This window comes from Motacilla alba, chromosome 19 (genome assembly GCF_015832195.1).
Source record: "Motacilla alba alba isolate MOTALB_02 chromosome 19, Motacilla_alba_V1.0_pri, whole genome shotgun sequence".
NCBI lineage: Eukaryota > Metazoa > Chordata > Aves > Passeriformes > Motacillidae > Motacilla > Motacilla alba.
Window position 1 is genome coordinate 2,465,729 of NC_052034.1, and position 22,384 is coordinate 2,488,112.

The 22,384-nt window shown below is 42.9% G+C and overlaps 1 protein-coding gene across 3 annotated transcripts in view; it reads right to left on the reverse strand.

Annotated features, from left to right (window-relative positions):
• The window catches only part of MED13 (mediator complex subunit 13), a 53,899-nt gene extending 31,736 nt beyond the window's left edge, over positions 1–22,163 (reverse strand). For all 3 annotated transcript variants that reach the window (XM_038158471.1, XM_038158470.1, XM_038158472.1), the window contains exons 1-3: positions 22,036–22,163; positions 19,597–19,831; positions 9,927–10,095 (exon numbers count right to left, since the gene is read on the reverse strand). In XM_038158471.1, coding sequence (XP_038014399.1) covers positions 9,927–10,095; positions 19,597–19,831; positions 22,036–22,101 — 470 coding nt within the window. In that variant the 5' untranslated portion in view covers positions 22,102–22,163. The remainder of the gene's footprint in view (positions 1–9,926; positions 10,096–19,596; positions 19,832–22,035) is intronic.
• Between the last annotated feature and the right edge of the window lie 221 nt (positions 22,164–22,384).

Below are 22,384 nucleotides of genomic sequence, written 5' to 3' on the forward strand. Positions count from 1 at the left end.
GCAAAACCAGTCCTGAGGAGGAGCAAGGAAAACTCAAGGTCACCATGCAAAAGCCAAATCCAAAAATACAAACAAGACAAAAAGAGCCCAAATCAGATCTCCTTTCTCCCTCAACTCGGCAGGGGAGAGGTTTCCAACAAAACAGTCCAGAGAGTGAGCACCCAGTGCTGCCACTGCCATTGTTCCCAGCTCTGCCTCCATGGCATGGAGAGAGGATCCACTGCCCCAGTTCAGCCTGGAAAACCCAAATATCACCCGATTTCCACTAATCCTGGCCATAAATATTAGTGTTGAACAGCAGGACAATGCACAGCACCGGGGGGGTTTCTTTTAGAGGTGCAGCAGAGTTCTGGCCAGGAGGATAATTTGTTTCACACGGGAAATACCCAGTAAAAAAAGGAGCCTGGAAACTCGGATAAGGAAACAGATCCCACCCGGGACACAAAGTATCCCCTGGAAGCACCGGTGTGCTTTAAACAAGGCTGAACCTGAAAGGCAAAATTAAACTTCATGGACTCGAATGCAGTTTGTTTCTTCCGAGCCAGTCTGCTCAGAAACTGCTTCCCCACATTTAAATTATTTCAGGTTACAGAACTTAAGAAACAGCAATGCATGTGGAAATAATCACAAGAAGTACAAATAAAGAATTCTAATTAAAACAGAAAAAAAAAAATCAAAACCACAGGGAAGCTCTTTGGAGGGAGTGGAGAGAAGGAGGAAGGAACACGAAGAACCAGAGCTCGACAGTACTGGATGCCCCCACACGAATTATTGTATGGGCTTAGCAAGAAACTCTACAAACATGCAGGCTTTTTATTATTGTTTTGTTTAAATTAATACATTCGAACATCCTCCAATTCTTTATGTTTCTAGAGCCTGGCTGCCAGTGCACAACCTCAGCTTGGGAGGAATATTCCAAACTTTACCATAATCCAATTAAAAAAAAAAAAAGAAGGTGTGTGTGTGTGTATATATATTTTTTTCCCACCATTTCTCTAAGTCTTCCTTTAATCTTCTCAATAGCTCACCTCACAGCCAAAAATCCTAATCAAGCAAAAAGTCTGCCACGTATCACTTTGGGGTAAATAGGCAAATTATCTTTACAATTCAGTCAAGGACACAGTAACAGAATCAGGCTGGTGGTTTCCTGCCTGCTAACGGAGAGTTCATCCTATTTTTATTTGCAGACTATTTTAGGTAGCTCAGAAGATCACTGGTAATTTGTGCAGAGCATCTCACCACTGAAATATGAAAAAAAAAAATCCCTACACCTCAACACTTTGAAATTTTATTCTGCATGAAGAGAGAATCGGTGACGTCCTTAAGGTCAGATATAGAATAAAAAAATCTGATGCTAAAGTCAGCATTGATAACCTCTCTTTTTAGTACTTCTACCACTACCATCATGTATTGTTGAATATACTTTTATTCAGAAAGTTCTGAAAACAAAATCCTAAAAAAAAAAATCTTTTTGTCTTCTCCTGAACATCAAGTTGCTCCATTAATATTTCTAATTAATTTCATTAAAGTCCCAATCACAGAATTCAGGTATCAATAATCCAGTTCCCAACTGATTTCTGAGCAGGGATATGAAGAGCCATCACAAAAAGGAATCTTTATGACTTTTGATCTGAACATACCAGAATTCAATTAGATTGAGATCCAATCCTGAAAGCAACTTTAAAAACAAATAAAAAATAAAGTATGAAAGAGACTTCTTGGGAATAATGCTATTTGAAGCAACCTTCAGTCCTCATCTACACTCCATTAAAATACATTTGTGTAAAACCATTTGATTCCCCCGTGCTCCCTCTTCACTCTAATCACAAAACAAAGATGTTTTTGTTTCAGAGACAAAGGATTATGATTTTATGGGGGGAAAAAACAGAAGCTGCTGTGGATAAATCCAATACAATTTCTACTTCTACCTTTTTAAGAATAACTAAAGGGTAGGAGGGGAAACCACACTAAAATCCATATCTACAGGAGGTTTCCATTAGCAAATCTGAAAATATCTTCTTGATAAAAAGGTAATTAGGTCTGGTTTTGTCTCCACATTAGGACTTCTGTAGAGCTTTAGATCTTCAAAGTGCTTCCCAAACATCGGCTGCATTAGGACCCCACTAATCCACACTCAGATCACCTCCCCATGCCAGCACCAGCACAAGGAAGGCTCCAACTAAAAGCACATTTTAATGGTAAATAAAAAAAAAAAAATCCAAATGTTTCAGCTGCAAGAGAAAACGTTTGTTTTGTGCAATTACTATCTCCTGTTTTCCTAGCTTGTCTTTGTGAATGACTTCTGAGTTGAAGTGGGAGCACCTTATGCTGCCAGAGCGCTGCTGCCCCAACCAAAATATTTACAGAATGCTCAGCAAGAGCAGCCTGTGGCCCTCCCTGCCCAGGACACGCTCTCAGAGTGATGGCAACATCTCCTGCCCCAGCACTGCTGCTCCCAGCACTGCCCCCAGCAGGAGAACACTCCTGCCTCAGCAGCACCAACACATCAGCCCAGCTGAGGCTCTCCTTGATGCATTATATATATGATTATATATATATATATATATATGATACCTTGCACCATTATTTCAGCGTGCTCTAACAGGATGGCCAGAAGTTGGTACATCTCGGCCAGCGTGGGGCATTTTCCCCAGGGATCCATCCCAGGACTGGCTGAGGAGAGTGGAGAGTTCCCAACCCTCAGCCACCAAAGGGAAGCTTCTCCCAGGAGCTGTCCTTCACCACTGGCTGCCACTGAAATAAATCCAAAGCATCAAAGAACCTCCTTTTGGAAATCTGACAGTTCCCTTCTATAATAAATTCCTGGGATGGAGAACACAGTCTTACAATCAAATAGGTTCTTTTGGAAATAAAAAAAATATAAGGAAAAAAGGCTTAAGGTGACACACACACCCCCCTCATGAAGAGTTAGGTCTCTTCCCTTCCTGTTTGTTTTTTATTTTCTTTTCCTTTTAACCAGGCTGGGATACAGGAGAACAGTGCTTTGGGACCACTCACACTTCCAGCTGCAGCTGGAACACCACAGCTACTGAGAAGTTTCTTCTCCACCTCCCTCCCACCTTTGCTGCTCCAAAAGCCCATCCTGTTTCAAACGTGGCATCCTCAGTTCCCACTCCCCATCCACAGTCCTGAGCTGCCAAACTGCCCGGTCTCAATTCTGACTGCACAGGAGCAGGAAATTCAGCGTGCTCGTGCTGTGATCAGCAAAACAGGGAAGAAGTAAACCACTAAAAGCAGTGCAGTGAACCTCAGCAAATGCACAGCTACATTTTCCAGGGAGCTGCACGTTCTGTATCAAAGTGAAGGATCCAGAGCTGGAATTCCTGCTGCTTCTCTCACTCTGGACAAAGCCATGGAGCAGAGATGTTCCTCCAAGCATCCCTGAGTAACTCCCCATGGCCAGGCAGGGAAACACAGCAGAAAGCTGATTTTGATGGTAACACAAAGCAGAAAAACATAGCTAATAGCAAAGTAGAAAAAACCCTTCCAGTTCAAAGCACATCATTAATGACTCCTGTCAAAAGGCTCTCCAAAGCGTTCTTTGTGGCTGAGGATGTTTTGATTTGACTTAGACCTGAGAGTTAAAAATATTTATTTATTCCATAACTGAGTTATGTGCACTAAAACAAACATAAATGTAGCAAGCAATCTGTATTCCAGAATAAGCCACAGTTGCCTTAGACTGCCACATTTTAAATTAACTTCATTATTAACAGGCTTAGCTTCATCCCGATAAAACCAATTTTACTTTTATACACACTAAAACTCCAGCATGGTATTTTAAAAGGAAGCAAACTGATTTTTTCAGGAGGCATCAAGAAGTTTATATATACACACAAAGGTCTATCTTTTTCCAGATGCAATTATAAACAATACTACAAAGTTTGCTCACGTTCCTGTATTTCAGAACTTAAATGAGACTAATAAAGCTGTCACCTTGTATTTTAGCATCCTTTAATTTGAGGCTGCAAATCTCAATTATCTGAACTTGAGCTTTCACAGGGAAATAAACGTGTGCTATAAAGAGTAAAGATCCAGAACTTCTTTGGGAAAAGGATAACAGCTCCAAACATCCCTGTGTTCCAAAGCCAGGGGAACAGCTTTCCCTGTATTGCTCTTTCCCATCCTGAAACATTTACAAACATCTTGTTAAGCCAGATTTTTTCAAAGTTCAAAATGGAAATGCATTATGAAATTGTCATTTAACAAAATCTGAAGTATCTGTGTGGTTTTTGTATTATTTTATTGTTCGGTGAACAAAAAGAGCAGATTTATACTTGAAAGCTAAAAACCCAGAGCCATATCATTTTTTTCCTTTATCCTGATGAACCAACTACCAGTGTAATTTAAGCTAAATAAGAGAAAACTGCTTTGTGATGTAAAGTGCTAAATTTGTCTGCTTGTAGTCTCTGTAGCAACCCAATATTCCAAAGAGACAATCATGTGATCAATGCTCTCAGCTCCTGCTGTTTATCCTGCACTGTCCTACTTACAGCAGCTCTCAATTCCAGCTGTCTCCAGCAAAAGGAAAAACATCACCTGCTCTCCTGCCGGGACATGATGCCAGAACAGCCTCATTAGAGCTGCTGCAAAAAAATGTTGACATTGTTTGATTTCAAGATTAACATAGGGAGGAAATTTACACTGCAAAGAGCTGAGCAGCCTTTACAGAAAATATTCCAGCATTATCACTTGGTTGCAGACTAAATAGAAAGAAATAAACCCAAAACCTGTGGGTGAACCTTGTTTTGGTAGTTAACTCTCTCAAGTGTGAAGGAATTTTTGAGCTTTAGCACCCAAAAATCTTGTTCTGTTCCTTCGTCATAATAATTCCCAGCAGCATCCCAGGGGATCGAGAAGTAAAATTCTCTGTTCCTGTGGAAAGATGACCATGGGAGCTGGGAGAAGGGAGGCAAACAGGGCAGCAGTGTGGGTTAAAAGCAGCATTCCCTTGGTCTTGAGGGCAGTGAAGAGCAGACAGGCAGGAGCTGATCCCACCCACGCTGTTAATGCCAATACAGACGTTTCTGATGGCACCAGGACCATCCACCAGGGCCCAGATTGAAAAAATACCCCCCAAACTCACACTGCAGCCATGGCCACCCCAATTCCAGCCTGTAGGGCTGCCAGCAGGCCTGCACCGAACTCAGGAATCACACCCACAGTGCCACCTCTTCCTCATGGCAAGATGAGGTAGAGAGAAAAAAAAAAATCCCTCTCCAGAGCTGTGATAAGCACACCTTCAAAACAAGATAACTACATGTACAAAGGTTTAAAATAAAGCCAAACTGGTATCTGGAATGTTCTTCAGCAGTCACTTCCCATGAAGTGATATACTTATTATTTTCTATTTCCATGGGAAATTTAAAAAAAGAGAATGGTGGCCTGGCGTTCTAAAATCTGAACCCAGATAATTCTGGGTAATAACCCAGTAATTCTGTTACTTGTGGTAAACAGAATTACCCTGAAACCTGTGCAGCAAGTTATGATAACCTTATCACTTATGAATTTCCAAGTGGCTTGTGGGGTGGTTTTTGTATTTTTTGTTTTGGGTGTGTGGTGTTTTTCTCTGGTGTTTTTTCACCATTTTTAAGTGAACTCGTCAGACACAAGTTCTGCTTTGCCACCCACTGCAACTGGCTGCATTATTTCCCAATTACAAGGGAAAAAAAAGCAACCATACAAGTAATATAGCAGCTTTTAGCATTCTAGACTTTTAGCTGTCTATCAGATCCACCCACAAATTCAGGATTACTCAATTGTTTGCTTACTGCTATTTCAATTGTGTTAAAGTTTAGCAAGTTGTAATTATTACCAAAAACTCCAAGAGATGCCCCTCACATAAACACTTGGTACCTCATTAGGAGTGTCATATTTGATTTATTTCATTTGTATCTAAAATCATATTTAATCTGACAGCTTTCCTAATCATATTTATTCCAGGTATACCCCAGTAATGAGTTAGAGGAAGTCTCATCCAAAGGCAGTTACTGAAGCAATCCAAGCAGCACAGTGGGATGGAACAGATCACAGTCTCCTCACAGTCTCCACCTCACATTTATGAGGGGATTTTGGAATGAAACATACACAACCACATCCCTGAAAGCAGCAACAAAACAACTGGCTGGAAAGGAGAAAAGAGAATTACATTCCTATTTGTCAAAGTTTAAATTAATGTGTACTCATTTCAACCACATTAATGAGCTTCTGTAGTGTCCAAGTGTCCAAAACAGGTTGTGACAAATACAGAGACAATGTTTTGTTTTTGTTTTTTGTTGGGTTTTTTTTGTTGTTTTTTTTTTGTTTTGTTTTTTGTTTTTGGTTTTTGGTTTTTTTTGGTTGGTTGCAGCAAAAACCTTCAGCAAAATCCTCTCCGTGGTTTTTTATTCATCTGGAAAACTGAAATCACCCACTTAAAAATGGGCAACAAGAGCCCAGCACACACCCCCTGCTCCAGGGAGCTGCTGCTTCCCTGCCCTGTCTGTGAACAGGAGTGGAACCAGCAGACTTGAAACCCTCTGAGAGTTTCCCTAGGCAGGGTATGGTGAACCAGAACACTAACTTCTCTCAAGTTTCATACTAAATAATCAGTCTCTCATCCAACTACACTTCCCCCACCTTCACACTTTCAGTACCCAGATCCAAACTCATAATCCTATCTATAACCACTTTCAAATCTTTGAAAAAAAAATGTTTACTATGTTTAAAGAATCTCTATCCTAAAAAAAAACTTTTTAAAATTCACTTACTAAATAGTTTAATTAATCTTTAACCCTAAAGGTTTTACTCATAACTACTATTCTTAAAATCTTATTTAAAAATACATTAAAAATCCACCAATTAAAATTTAAACTATAACCAAACTCTAACTCTACCCAAGTAAGATAGTTCCAAGTTGTTCTCAGAGATCAGATTCCAGCCCATCCACGAGTGTCTCCCTCTGCTCAGTGCTGGGAGCAGCAGGGAGGGAGGGAAGAGCAGGGCATGGTTGTTACCTCACTCAGGGGTTACTGCTCCCACAGCAAAAGTTTTAACGGGTCTCATATAACAGAGGTTAGTTTAATAAATGTATTTGTTTAGGAGTCACATCATTACAGAGTGAACACTCAGAACTATCCCATTCTCACTTCCCTGCTCATCTCCGTTCCGAACGTTCAGGAGTGTCCTTTGAAAATTAAAGTGTGCAAGGACACGGACTTTTTATTTTAATATAAGCTCACACAAGGAGAAAAAAAACCACCAGAGCAACAGATAGGAAGGCAGGGCTGCTGGAGGAGCTGTTATCACAGCCCAACACCTCTTAGAAATCACAGCTCCCTCCTGGCTGCTGCCGGCTATTGTTGGGAGAGCAGAGCACAGAAAATCTCCCCTTCTGGAAGCACAGGCTTTCAAACAGAACTGGGAAAAATCCAGATGGGATCAGCTTCACATGAAAGAAACAGCTCGATTTGCACATCCTTCAAAGGGACAGGCAGAGACAGAGTGGGGCTCGCTCAGCCACAGCCCCAGAAAGCCCAGGGGAAGGAGTCACCTCCACACCAAGGGCACTGCCTGCTCCATTTCCAGCCCAATTCCTTGAAACTAAAGATTTCCAGCAAGAATAACCAACCTGATTGGAATCTGCAGCTGGAAAACACAGGGAACAAGTCTCTAGAGTGGCTGGCCAAGCCTCAAAGTGCAGGGTGAGATAAATTATGATCCAAAGCACACTGGTAGCAAACTTCACATCCCCAGGATTCCAAATTACCTCAAATTACACAGGCACAGGAATTCCTTCCCAGGGTTTCTGAACCTTAGTGCAAAGAACAGTCCCAAAGACAGCAGGGTAATATGGGATGAAAGACAAAAATACAGCTTCAAAACTGATTCTTAAGATCTGTGCATCAATACAAACACAAGAGGGGCCGTTGGGGATTTAGTTTGGTTTTTAATTAGTCAGCCACATCTACAAAAAATTATGAACTTTGTATAGGTTTGGCTGATTAAATGGATCCTAAGGAATGAAAAATATGCAGAAGTTGCATTAAGGTTTAGTTTTCGTTAGTTTTACAGCAGCTGTCTGGTAGGAAATGTATCAGCACCCCAGGTGCAACATCCAGAGCTTTTCCAGGCTGGCTGGGGTCCCTTCGTGTGGGGTTTGCTGCAGTGTCACCTTTAACTTTGGCCATGAGAGAAACGTTCCCTTTACTCAAGAGTGTTCCAGACTTTGGAGCTGCAGAGGTGGCAGCACACAGCACCCATGGCAGCGTTTGGTTTTCTCCCACAAGCCTGAACTGAGCCCTCTGAAGAGCCCAACTTCCCTGAGAGCAGAGATTATCCCAGTTCTAGATACTCCTGGGAGGGATGAGCCAAATTTGCCACGAGAGCACACATCTGTTCACCATTCCCCACTTTGCTCCATAAAAGCCAGTGCTCAGAGCATCACATGGTGTTGAGCTATCTGGTAGGAAATACTGAAAATTCTCAACAATAAAATATCTTACACAGATCTGTCAAAGCTATTTACATATTGTGCCCATAGTTCTGGGCTACATACGATGAAATTGTGTGAGTAAGCACACAATTCCTTCAGTTATTTTCATCAAGCAAGCTGACATTCTGACCTTCTTCAAAAAAGAATCAGAGCCTCCAAATTAAACAAACACTGCTATTTTATTTTAAAAGCTTTCATCAGCTTTTCCAGCTGCTCTAGAGAGCTTTATAGAATTACTCCAAGAGAATCCAGGACATAACTAATGCTAGTTTAAAATGGCAATTTGGTCAACCAGTTCCTCAAAGGAGCAAAGCCCAGACTGTGCCAACACAATATTGGCCAAAATAGTTAAAAGTAAACTCTTTACTCTTGATTTATAGCAGAAAAAAATGGATGGACAAGGACACCCCAGAGAGGAAACATTTGCCCTGACCAGGGTGGAGAAAGAAATGCCTGGAACTAAAGGACAAGTTTATACATAAATTAAAAGCAGCACTTCACAACTACTAATAGAAACACACACAAACATGTGCTTCTGCTTCTTCTGCTCCAAAACAGCTTCTAAATTTCTTTCAAGTTTAAATTTATTGCAGAAGATGCCAACAATGGCCAACTCCACACCCAACAAGCAAAGCCACTGATCTCAAAATTTCCTGCAAGATTTAACACATACATAGACACACACACACACAAAAAAAAAAAGCCACACAAAAAATCCCATCATCTAAGCTTTAAATTACTTTGGATTTTAAAAGCTGATTTGGGAACAGCGATTAAACTTGTTCCAGCTAACCTAGTTTTTAGTCATTTCATTATTTATTGCTAGGCAACATAGACCGTGTCAAACCACGTTAGAACCATGAGAAGAAGTCCTTCCAATTTAGATCAAAAATTCTCTCCTCACCCTCCTCCCCCCCAGCATGGAGGCCACGTGGATTCTTTTAACAGCAGCATTCCCAGACACCATCCTTCTCCTGACCAGGAGCTGACATTCCAAACTCTCAGCATCTCCCATGGGATGCCATTTATCCCAAGCTCAGCTGGGAGCTCTCCACGATGAGTCTTTCTTGGTGTTAGCAAGCAGACCTAGTTCCAGTCACCTGCAGGTCCAGGACAGGTGGATCTTCATAAGGTCCTTCATTCAGGACCTTAAAAAAGACACCTTCATTCAGGGATCTTTTTCTTCCTTTCTGAAAGACTCTTCCTTCTTTCCCAACACCCACTGGTCTGGACAGAAGATTGTTTACCATGTCTAGCATCACTTCCTTTCATCATAAGTTTTGAAGAACTCCAAAAAAGCAGCAAAATACGAAAGAGCAGAGACCCAGGCTCCAGAATAAATCATCCACAGGAGTCTCTTAATCAAATCTTTCTTCTAGCACAAAGAATAAACCCTCTAACTTGTTCAACAGAGCAAAATAAAGGCTCCTACCTCTTGTTGATGGGTTTCTCATCCTTCTCGTAGGGCTTCACGAACCACTTGCCGATGCGCACGAAGTTCCTGTTCATCAGACACCTCTCCAGCAGGTTGTGAACAGCCTTGAACAGCAGAGTGCGGCACTCGTAGGACAGCCCGTTCTCCCAAACCCCATCTTCCTCTTCTGCAAGGCACAGGGGAAACAGAAATCACCTTTCCATTCCATCCTGTCATTCCACACCTATCACAATAGCCTTTTCTCTCCCACAGGCTTTTAAGAGATATTCACAGCATAACACGCAAGCAAAACCAGCCTGTAATGCTCAGATAACTCTGCTTACTTTGTGATGGAACTGCTAAAAGTGATCAGCTGGAAAAATAGCTCATCCCCCACAGGGAAAGAAGATTCAACAGTTATTGGTACACAAAAGAAACGAGTAGCAGCGGCACGTCGTGGATTGCAGCCTGCAAGAGCGCCGTGTGATCTGTCTGCAAGGTGCCTCGTGTTTTGGGGAGTCTGGGTCACTCATCCTGCAGAATTGGTGACAATTTGCCAAATTTACCAAAGCCAGACTTCATATATCCTGGTGTCTTTGAGTAGCATGGACTGAAGAAAGCCAGGAACAAAAGTCACCAATCAACTGACCCTCAACGATCAACAATTTGCTAGAGATTATGAAAAATGCTCAGCTTCAGAATATTGCTAAGAGCAACCTGATTCTCCCCAGAAGACTCAAAACTGACATTTTTCTTTCAAATTCAACATTAAAAACGAAGATATTTAAGCAGCCTAGCCCTGCTTTCTGATGTACACAGAGAGAAAAATCAGCAAGACAATGCCCAGTTCCTACTGATGGGATGCTGAAGTCAAACACTGATATCTTCTGTGCCCACAAATCAAACACAGCCCTGGAATCCAACTTGCACAAGCCAGGTTGATCTGCCAAATGGAAAAGCAAGATTTATGACAAGGAGCTGCAACTTCTCCCACCACTCTGGCTCCTGCTCAGGGTTTGAACAGGGTCTGGAGGCCCTCAAAGCACAAGCACTGGTCCAAAGAGCTGCACTGGCACTCCAACTCCCTTAGCCAGGTAAAACAAGGGACATCTGGAAGTTCCTGGGTCTCTCCCAGAATATATCTGATATCATTCATCCCCCAGCAACACTAACAGGAGGATAATAATATAATAAAGCTTGAGATAGTGCCCTTAAATCACTGGCAATCAGATCTTACCTTTATGGCTCTAATTCCTCGATTTTGTGGTTTACATCTATCCCTCAGGATGTGCTCCTGGTCTCCTTGGACTAACCTAGCAGAGCTACTCTTCAAATGCCATTGCTTTCATACTCCAGGCAGCAGCAGAGAGGAGAAGTTTGTCTGACATAGATAAGGAGACATATTTTTACTGCAGTCTCTGGATAGTCATGGAATAATTTAGGTCGGAGGGGACCTGTGGAGGTCGTTGCTCCAAGCTCCACAAGGAGCCCCACGTGAGAACAGGTTGCCCCTCTGTCACAGCCCCTGTCCCTGCACATCTCCAGGGGCTGGAGTCCAGCTCTGCTCCAGCAGCACAGGTCTGACAGCAGTGTCCTGCCTGCCCCCCTCTCCCTCACAGAGCATTTTGGTTCTCCTGCTTTGCTGCATGGTCAGAAAACCTCAGCAACACAGCCAAATCCTTGCATTTTAAATCCCCCCTGGAAATAAGCCCCTTCACCTTTCTCTGGAAGCCACTTACAAGCTTAAAAGGTTGCAATATTATTAACTAAAGTCTTGATATCCTTAAATTAGAGAGCATCTAGAAAACCAGACACCCAAGAGTTTTAGTTAGGAAAAAAACCTTACAGATTACTACAATAAACAATATTTAAGACAGAGATGACAGAGAAGGGAATTTCAATACTACTGGAACCAGAACAGGGTGACCGTGTTTGTATTTTGCTATATTCCACACAGGGAAAAGTACATTTCCACACAAGGCCAGTATTGTGAGTAAAAGAAAGTTACTCCCAGGAACTCTGAGGGCCAGAATAAGAGTAAACAGACCTGCCCCATCATTTATAAAAAAGGAGGTGTGCATCATTACAGATGAATCATTCCATGAAATAATTTTCTGGGAAAGACAAGGAAAAACAAGGAGCAGCATTTCCCAAAGCAGAGACCTCACCACGAGGTTCCCACCCCACCACCCTACTCCAGAGCTGGAGCGCAGCAAGAACTTGTTTTTAAAAACTGGAAAGCTACAAGATAACACAGTAACTCACTAGAGAAACATCACACACTGCTCTTGTAACAAAAAGCAACAAAAGTCCAAAGTCAAAGGGCGTGAAGCGCCCGTGCCAAGCGCAGAGGTTGCGGCTCTGGTGGATGCCCAGGCACAGCCCTGGCCAGGGGCAGCACTCAGCTCCAGAGCAGGACCCAAAGCAGCTCAGCAGAGCAAACATTAACTCCTGAGCTCGTCACGTTGGACTTTAGCTGCACAATAAACTCCTCACCATTTCAAAGGTTACACGCTCGGTTTGTACACAGCTCGTGTCATAGCCAGCGATCATTCCAAGCACATCCACTGCATCCAGGACCTTCTGGAAGACGGAATGGAAGGAGCTAATTCCAGGTTTTATGCCTAATGTTGTTTTGGCATATTACAGGTTTCACAGAATTCACAGAATCACTGGGTTGGAAGAGATCTTTAAGATCATTGAGTCCAACCCACCCTGGCACCCAGTGCCACGTTCAGGCTTGGTTAAACACACCCAGGGATGTGACTCCACCACCTCCCCGGGCAGCCACTCCAGAACTTCATCACCCTTTCTGTAAAAAACTTTTTCCTAATATCCAACCTAAATTTCCCTCGGTGCAGCTCGAGGCTGCGTGCTCTGGTTGTGTCAGTGCTGCCTGGTGCAGCAATGCCACGGAAGGCGCTGAAATTGCAGGGACACTGGAGGAACACAAATCCTGTGTTCTGATGGTCACACAGAGGAGAGGTCTCCGCTCTCTGTAGTCAGCTGCTTCACTTAGGATGGATGAAGCTTCATTCAGGATCAGCTCTCTGACCACCAAGTTATGAGCAAGTTTCCATGCAGGGACTTGCCCAGGATGTAATTCTTGCAAGCTCTCCTCCCTTAGGTTACTGCAGAAGCAGAGAGCTCTCAGCTGAGTGTGTTATGTGCAGAAAGTGCAAGCTTTGAGATGGAAATCACAATTAGAACTCCAATTTTTGCTCACCAGACCACCTGCTCTGAGTGAGGTGCACCTTGCCACAGAAAGGGAAGGTAAAAGAAGCTGTCAGTTCAAGAAACCCTTATTTCAGAACATTATTCAAATTCATGCAAAAAAAGCCCAGCAGTAAGTGTTCTCTGACTTTCTGAAGTCTATTTAGTCACTCCCCTCCCCCCATTTTAGTGGTGGAGAGAAGCAAACATGACATCTGCTCACATCTGCCAACTATTTTTCTTCTTAATTCAAATTGTTGTTTCTCTACATGAGAAAACCCCTCCCACTTAACAGAAAATTGTACACAGCAAACCATTCATTAAAGCAGGGGGAGAGCAGGAGGCACTTCTGTCCTCTAATCTTAAACAATAAATTCATATGCTCAATCTGATAATGCTAACAAACCAAAAGAAGTTGCTGACTCATTTTTCAAAAGGTGCTAAGCCACAATTTCACTTTGGACAAGTGTTATCCACAGAAGTGCTCTGGCAACCTGAAGGTTATGAGTACTTTATTTTTGATGAGTTCTCTCAGCTGTCCAAAGCACTCAACTCTTCCCCAGCACACTTATTTTTATGTCAATCCATTAAACAATTTATACTCATATCCCACTGCTCCCTGTCTCTTTACATCACATATCAGACAGAGTTTTCCTCAAATGAAGCTAAAAATGATCAGGGAATGAAGAATTCATGGAAACAATGGCCAGAAAAAAACCAATTTGCATACTACACGTAAACAAACTTTTTCAGTCAGCACCTTCTCAATATTACCAATTTTATTGGAAGTCTTCAGAAGTTTTATGCTCTCCATTCTTCCCACAGTTCACCTGGACCAGTAAAGTTCATTTTTTACTGATCATGCCCTTCTGTCTGTGTGGTGCTCTTGGAGAAGTAAAGAAAAAATTTGGACCAGCCTCCAAATACAAAATTTTAGTGAATTCTGAATAAGGAGTATCTTTAAACATTAAAATGTAATTCATGTCAGGTTTTGAAAGCATATTGTTATTCACAAATACTTAGCTAAATTTATTAATCAAGGATTTCTAAGAAGTAATACATATATGGAGATAAATCTTTATTGCAAGATAAACATGCAGCCTTGAAAATGACATTTTTGACAAGACTTAAGAACACGAATTTCCCTCCTTCCTTTAACACACAGGACACCAGTAAACACCAGTTCCTGCACAGGCTGAGTGTTTATCACACCATTAAAAATATCTCCCCAATGCTCAATGAACCTCTAAAATAAACTATGCAAAGAAACAAAGCCTCCACTTTGGGCTACAATTCCCCCCCAATTACTTCAATTACACAGGGGAAAAATCCATTCTTTCATTTCAGGATTGAGCCTTGTCTTTTGGAAGCATTTCTTACCTCACAGGCTCCCTTTCTGCCTTTATATGACTGTGCCAGTTATAAAAACACTGACACAAACTTGATTTATACAATTAAACTTCCTACAGAAACCTCAGATTGCAAGGGGAGTAAATAAAGAGAGTAATGTGAAATTGCTGCTGTACACAATATTGTAATGATCTGACAGAAACACTTGGAGTAGAAGTTTTCTATTCAAAAACCCAGATTTTTGAATTAAAATACTTTAAACTGCTCGAAGCAAGAATTACCCAGCAAAGCTATTGAAATACCATTTTGAGGACCTGAAACAAGAGACAAGCAACAGATTCTGCAGGGAAAAAAAAAAAGGAAAACAATTTGAAAATACTAATAAAAGAATCTGAGTAAGACAGCTGAAGTTTGTTGCTATTAGAGTGGTGTCTGTTATCTACACTCACTGAACAGAATCTGAATCCAAGACTCTGCACACCCAAACTGTCCAAAATCCCACAGTGGAAACATTCAGCACCATTCCAGGTTAGTTTTTGTGCTGCTTGTATCACACACAGGGGTTTTATGCTCTCTAGCCAGCAGAATCTTTTCTAAATCCTGACAATTTCAAAGCAGAACCTTTCTGTAAGAGAGTAGCCATGGCAGTTTATAAACATAACAAGGTAACTGCTCTCCTTCACCATTTGCTGGGTCTAACTTTGGCTACAAAGCCACAAGAAAAGCTGAAAAACTTCCCAGATAATGATCCAATATCCTCCACCACACTAAGTAATTCCATATTCAGGTAGATGTAGCAGTGTAAGTAAAATATTTCACTGTGCTGATTTATCCAGGTCATTTTGCACGTGACGTTGTACACACAACCAACATGACACGATGCCAAATCCTCACTGGCTGTGACAAAGCAATTTTCACCTGACTCCACAGATATTTCACGTGCATGTTGGTCAAGGAAAAATGGGGGGGGGGGAATTAAATCTTTGTCACCTCTGAGCTCACTGCAAGTCACAGAAGTTTGATAAAACTGCTTCAGTAATTTTTGCATAATGCTTATCAGCAGTTTTGCTTAAGTGGCTACATCTCTAACATGGAGGACTAAAGAAATGCTGAAGCATCAATGCAGCAAGAACACTTGGAATGCCTCTCCTGCCTGACACAGAACACACAGATCCTTCCCAGACAAGGGGCTGCAGCTCACCGTGCTCACACCAGGTGCAAAAGGTTTTTTAAAGCATCCTTTCCCTTTTTTGTCATTTTTTGGGGTATTTTTTGTAGGAGTTAAAATGATCTTAGGCAGCAATTGTTATTTTAAAAAGGCATCACTGGCTGAACTCTTCTCCAAGCTGCCTTTGCCAACTCCTTGCAACTGGCAGGGTTTGCAGCCCCTTGGAATGATAACTGGCTCATCCTCGGCTTTCCATTGTCCTGGAGTAATGAGACACTCAGTGCTGACATCAGCACAATCTCACCGAATTTTTGGGAGCAGGGATTTGATCTATAAGGCACATGCATTGAAAACTACACGACACATGTTAGTCTTTGCTGCCATGGCTGTTTTTACCAGACAGACAAACATCAGGATTCTCCCAAGCTCTCCTCCAACCGGAATTATTTTTATACATTTCCCCCTCACAGAAGCACGAGCAAGATTGTTCAGCAAACAAAAACTGATTATCTTGATAGATGACAGACAACTCTTTAATTTTTAAAGTAAATTAACCAAATTTAATAGACACCAGAATGAAAAAGATACATCTTGCAGCTCACCATTTAAAAGATGCAATTTGAAGGTCAAAGCCATATAGCAGCATTCCCCTATCCCAGCATTAATCAAATTGTAACCATTTCCTTGGGACTATGTCTTGTACATAATTCATACCCGACTGTTCTCAGGTTTAAAATCATCTACTGCCAATTGAAAAGAAAATAATCTGAGAGTAGAAGTAGCCACAGGAAAATAAGAAAGAACCTTTCTAATAAAATAACTGCTGATCAGAGCCGTGAGAGACCATTGCCTGCTGAAATTGGAAGAGATGTCCTACTTTAGGGTTTGAGTTGCAAGAATTACTATAATCAAGCCTCACTGTCAGAACAAAAACATAACCTTTGAGGTTGTTAGAGGCTAAAATAACATTTCACTAACTTCTGTCTGCCTCTAGCTACGTTGGGTTGGAAATAGACCTCTGGTTTTTTGGCTGTGTGTACAGTAAGTAGGTTCCTAGGGAAGGGAAAAAAATAAATGATTGAGTGAAGTCAATATTCCTGATCAATCAGCATCTCTGAACAAGTCTCCTTTTGACATGCCCCCGGGCAACAACAATCCCTGACCATCAACAAGACACTTATCCAAGGCTTGCAAGGAGAACTCTGACACAGCCACGAGCAGGATTCAAACGTGACTCCAGGGCAGAGAGTGAACTTCTAGAATGTGCAGCTGAACACAGAGATAGCATTTATTTCTTCAATCTGATATGCATAGATGTACATTCACAACGCTCTGCGTCCCCTGCTGAAGGCATCTTGGGAAGGGGACAAAAGGGTTCGGGAAGGCTGACATATTTCAAATCCCCCAGGGCTGATAACCAAGATGTGTTCCAGTCACTGAACACCCATTGTTCACTCAAACTGCACATCACCAAAAAAGTCAGAAACTGTCAAAATACCAACCTCTCCTTAGCAGGCAGAATTTCAGACCAAAGGGAGCCAGAACCAAGAGTTATGAACCTGGCTCTGGCAGATTTCTAACCAGGGCTCTCTCAAGGGCCACTTCTCCAGGAGAAATCTGTCCAAAGGCACTAAGGGACAAACTGCTCCCAGATTCCTCCCTCTCCCCATCCTCCAGGACAATCCCTCACCTATCCAGCAGCAAACTTCGAAATGAGGCAGCACCTCAACCTCCAGCAGCAAACAATTTCCAATCAATTTTGCAGGTAACAAGCCTGTGCTAAGAAGTCATTTATCATTCCCATTGAAAATGTAACAAGCAGTCATTGGGAGAACAAGGCAGTGTGAATTACCAGGAGAAATTGTCCACCGATGAAAAAATCCATTAGGCTACGACAAAGGTCAGATAACATTGTTTGGGTTCAGCCATAATTCTCTCTTCTATGAGATCCACGTGAAGATTTTGTGTAACAGCAAAGAGAAAAAGCGCAGCTGTGGGCACCCCTCAGCCAGCTCCTCTGCGATGCAGAGGAGGATCTGGACCAACTCCTGGCACAAGAGCCTCACACACAAATTCTCTTTTTCATTCGAGGAGGACAAAAGCTCTGCAGAGCCCAAGGTGGCAGACACAGCTCCGGGCAGACACAGGTGACAGCCTCAGGAGTAGCAGCATCACACAGAACACGTGTGGAACAGCTCTGGGAAGCACAGGCACCCACAGGTGACCTGAACCAAGAAAATACCCAAAGACATGGCTGGGAGACTCTAATCCTCCACTATCTCTCCCTTATACCCTAAGAGAGGTTAAGAGCTGGTAAGTCCTGGGATGATACCTGCTTATCTACCTGTGCAAAAGGGTAATTCTGGACAAGCACAAACAAGGTGCTGAGCTGAAACTCCAGCTCCAAACCACTGCTGTTTCCAAATGTCCCTCTGTGATAAATCACCAGCAGACAGATTCAAGAGGTGGCAAAGAAAGTTGCTCAAACAAATAATTGTAGTGGTTAGGCAGCACAAAATTGCACTTTCCAAATGGCTTCGATTTCCCTGGATTTCCCATTTTAAATGCGTTTGCCTCAATTTAATCCCACAGCCAGGGGCACACAAAATTCACACAGGTCCTTCCACACAAGTGTTGGTCTTGGCTCAGGGCAGGCCCAGGCCAAAACCACCCAGCACTGGGTCTAAGTTACACCTCAGCCACACAAAGGATGTTCCCTGCAGGTCAAAACTGAGGTTATTTATAGGTCATAATAAGGAAGCCTCAAATGCACTAAAATATCAAGCAAACTCCAGTGTAAGTGCCATTTAAAATGCAAAGTCTGTAGTTCCAGAACAGACAGGAATAGGAGCAACAGCCCAATCTTTGAAGTCAGCTATTCAAAGAAATAAACATCATTTCAGTGCGTCAATTGTTTTTCAGATCACAGTATTTTTGTATGAAAATTCCACACATTATTAAATTGTTTCAAGTCAACTTCCTCAGTGGCACTTTAAACTCCTGTTTGTTCTCCAGCTTATCCACACACACACACACACACAGAGGCAGCATTAACAATTTCTGGTTACCAGGTCACCAAACCTTGGTCTCATTTTACACTTCAGTAATCTGAATACTGTACATTATTTGAAAGGAAATTAGAGTGATGTGTTTGTTGTTTTTTTTTTTTTTTAACTCGAATTAGTTCAGTCTCACCTTTAGACTCACCCAATTTAAATATCTAACTTCGTCACCTTGCTGATAAGCAGCTGGAAACCATCTACGTGGGGAATTGAGCTCAACAAGCAAACATTTCCAAAGGAAGGTGCCAAAACTGAAGTACAACATTATTGAGAAATACAAATATTGTCAGTCTTTCAAAAGGCTGGGTTTGAAAGCAGGTTCAGGGCACCAGGAAAAGGGGGGGAGAGGAATCATAAAACCTGAAGGTTTACAGGTTTTGCATGGAAACAGCTGGTTAGTTCCTGGTGCCTCCTTCTGAGGGCTTCTCACTGATGGTGTGAATTCCAACCAAAACAACTCCAAATGGCTCAAGAGCTGCCCAGATAGCTACACTTCTTATTACATAATAAAATGAGCTTTACTATTTGAATTTGAAGATTCTAATTGCCCAACAAAAGGGATCTTATCAAAACATGTTTAAGACATCACTTGTGAATCACAGGCACAGCTTTCAGCACAGCTTTCTCATGTAGAAGCTGCCAAAACTCATAGGCTTGTGTTTTGCTTTTTTCAAGGGAACAAGTGGGGAGCAAAACCCTCGATTCTCAAACATCCAGCAGCCCAAGGTGAGCTGCACACAGAGCAGATGGTTGATCACTGCTGCAATAATTTGGTGAGGGTCACAGCAACGAATTTATCTTTTCTGGAGACAACCCTCCACCTGGCGCAGGTGTCAGAAACCAGCCCTGAGTAGCAGGATCCTTCCAGCGCCCAAAGGTGCGAGCAAGCTCCTACCTGAGAGATCGTGATGGATCAGGTCAGCAAAGTTGGGGTCATCCCCCCACCAGAATATCCAGAGCTCCCTGCGCCCGGGCCTCTGGTCCCGGCGCCAGACGCTGAGCACGTCGGCCTTGAGGCAGCGGCTGAAGCTGCTCAGGATGGGATCCTCCTCCGTCACCGGGAACAGGATGGGGGCAGACGTTGGGCCCTGCCACACGTAGCGCTTCCATTTAATCCCAGTTAGATCAGCCTGCAGAGAGAACAGAGCTGTCAGGGTGCGGGCACCTGCAGCAAGCACGTCCTGCTTCCAGGTGGTGGCACGGGGAGAGGGATGCCCCAGGACTTCAGGGGAACCAGTCGTTTTCAATCCTGACAGTAACCATGGAATGTCTGAGTTTGCCTCAGAAATTTATTTGTTGTTGGTGTTGTTGTCCGTGACATACCTTGGAGCATTTGGGTTTGAATTGTTTCATGAGGCTTCAAGAAAACCCAGGGAAAATTACACAGTTGTTTATCTTGGGTCAGCACTGAGTTGCAAGTTGACTCAAGTCAAGGATTTATAACAAATTCTACAAGTTCCTTTCTTCCTTCCTTCCTTCCTTCCCTCTCAGGCTACATCTTCAACAATTCTAGATATTCCTGATCATTTCTCTTCACTAGGAAATAAATACATTCCCTTGTATTTACTTCCAAAACACCCGGGTTGGTAAGTTTTGTGTGCTTGAGGAGATAAATTGGGAATAATCAGGGGTCCTGGTTTAATAGCTCGTTAAATAACTGCAGTAAAGCAAGAGCTGTTTGTTTTCACTGCAGCTTTAAGGTTACACAGAGAAAAATCAGATTTGATTTAAAGTAAAAGAGTGAAAGACGAGTGAGTAATGTTATTATTCACAGGCTGACACAGTCCAATCTCCTAAACACTTGCCTTAGCAAAGAACATCTTTCTTTTTGCCTACTTATGCATACACTGCCTTTTCCATCCAAGATTACTCCATGGAAATAGGTGATACAGTAAATCACACATTCTTCCAGCCATCCACCACTTGGGAAAATTTCACAAGTTTCTCCATGGCAAAAAATTCTGTCTCTCCCCCAGGAAATCTCTCGTCTTCACTGATTTTACCCAGAGCTATCATACTTTTCATTCCTCACACTACATTTCAACGATTTAAATCCTCGTTTTATCATTCAATTATATGTTAGACCTGCAACCACGTTGATAATGATCCACTAAACCCCTTCCTAGGCAAAAATTAATTTGACTTTACACAGGGAAAGAGCCACTACTGTGTGTAATGGGAAGCAGACAATTCCTGGATTATCTCCACCACAACACCAAGTTTTAGCACTCAGTTTTTTCACTCGAGCACAGGCACCTTCAGGCAGGTAGGGGAGGCATTGCCCCGGGTTCTCTTTGGGAAGGCAGAGCCGGGCAGGCTGGCATTTTGCTAAGAAGTTACTATTTTTTGTCTTCCCAATATGACAACACACAAAAGATTACTGCAACATTTAAACCTAACATGGCAGCCTCCCTACCTTCAGCAGGAGAGCAATTTAGATGAAAGGTTGTCTGCAACAGTTGCTACTTCAGAAAGACTTTCAGATTTAAAATTGTGCTATTAATCTGGAGCTGCAGGCCTGATGCAGGCTGCAGACACAGTCAGGCTGTCCAGATTCCCCTCCATCCAAAAATATGAGTGCCACAGATTGGCACAGGATTGTTGTAACAATCTCTAGGATCATAAATATCAGGCAGACAGCTAAGATTAGCTCATTTGCATTAAAAGCTGATGAAACAGCTCAGCACAGACACCAAAAAATTGCATCACAGTCCAGTTATATCGAATTTACTCTCGGAGCTACCAAAATGCAACAATATGAACGATTTGATATTTGGGTTAAAAAAAGACTACAAAATGGTGCACATCAAAACACACGACAGGCAGGGCATCACCAAAAGCAGCCCTCCAGAATAAAAACAAGCAGGGAAAGGGATCCGTTCGAAAGCGAGGAAGAAGGGAGGTTTCGCCTCGGATTTGCCCGGGATGTCACGAGTGAGGAGGGAAAAGAGAAAGTTCCCCGAGATGTGGGGCCGGGAGGAGCAGCAGCAGCTCCCTTCCCCTGCGAGAAACACCACGCTCAGAGGCAGGCATAGGGGAGAAAGGAGGAAAAGTTGGAAGGCACGGCAAGGGGAGGAAAAGGCGAGTTGCGGGGAGGCTACTACCCAGGAAGAAAGCGGAGGGAGGGGCGAGGCGAGACAGACAGCGATGGAGGGGAACCAGAGGGGCATGGGAGAGTTGGCTGCTCCAGGCAGGGCCTACTCCGAGGGCTCATCCAGCAGAAGCTCTGCTAAAAATGGCTGCTTTGCTTCCACTGCCCCTTCCCCCTCCCCCAGAGCTCCGAGCCCTTCCCTCGGTGGCCCCGGGCGTGTGTGCGCCGGGGGCCGACACTCACCAGGCAGAAGAGGTTGGAATGGCAATCCTCCAGGCTGGCCCCGTTCGGCACGAAGCAGGAACTCATCCTCACAGCCACAACCCACACGCCATTATCCCACAGCCTCCGACAAGAAAGAAAGAGACAGACAGAGAGAGAGAGAGAGAGAGAGAGAGAGGGAGAGACAGACAGCGAGAGGGAAAGGGGGAGGGGGGCTCTGCACACGCACAAATAATAATACAATTAAATAAGGGATTTACAGACACACGCACGCGAAATAGTGGCAGGGGGAATAACCCGCGAGGAGAGACAGAGAGGTGTGGGAGAGGGGGGTAAAAATATATTTTAAAAAAAAAATTAAAAAAAAAAA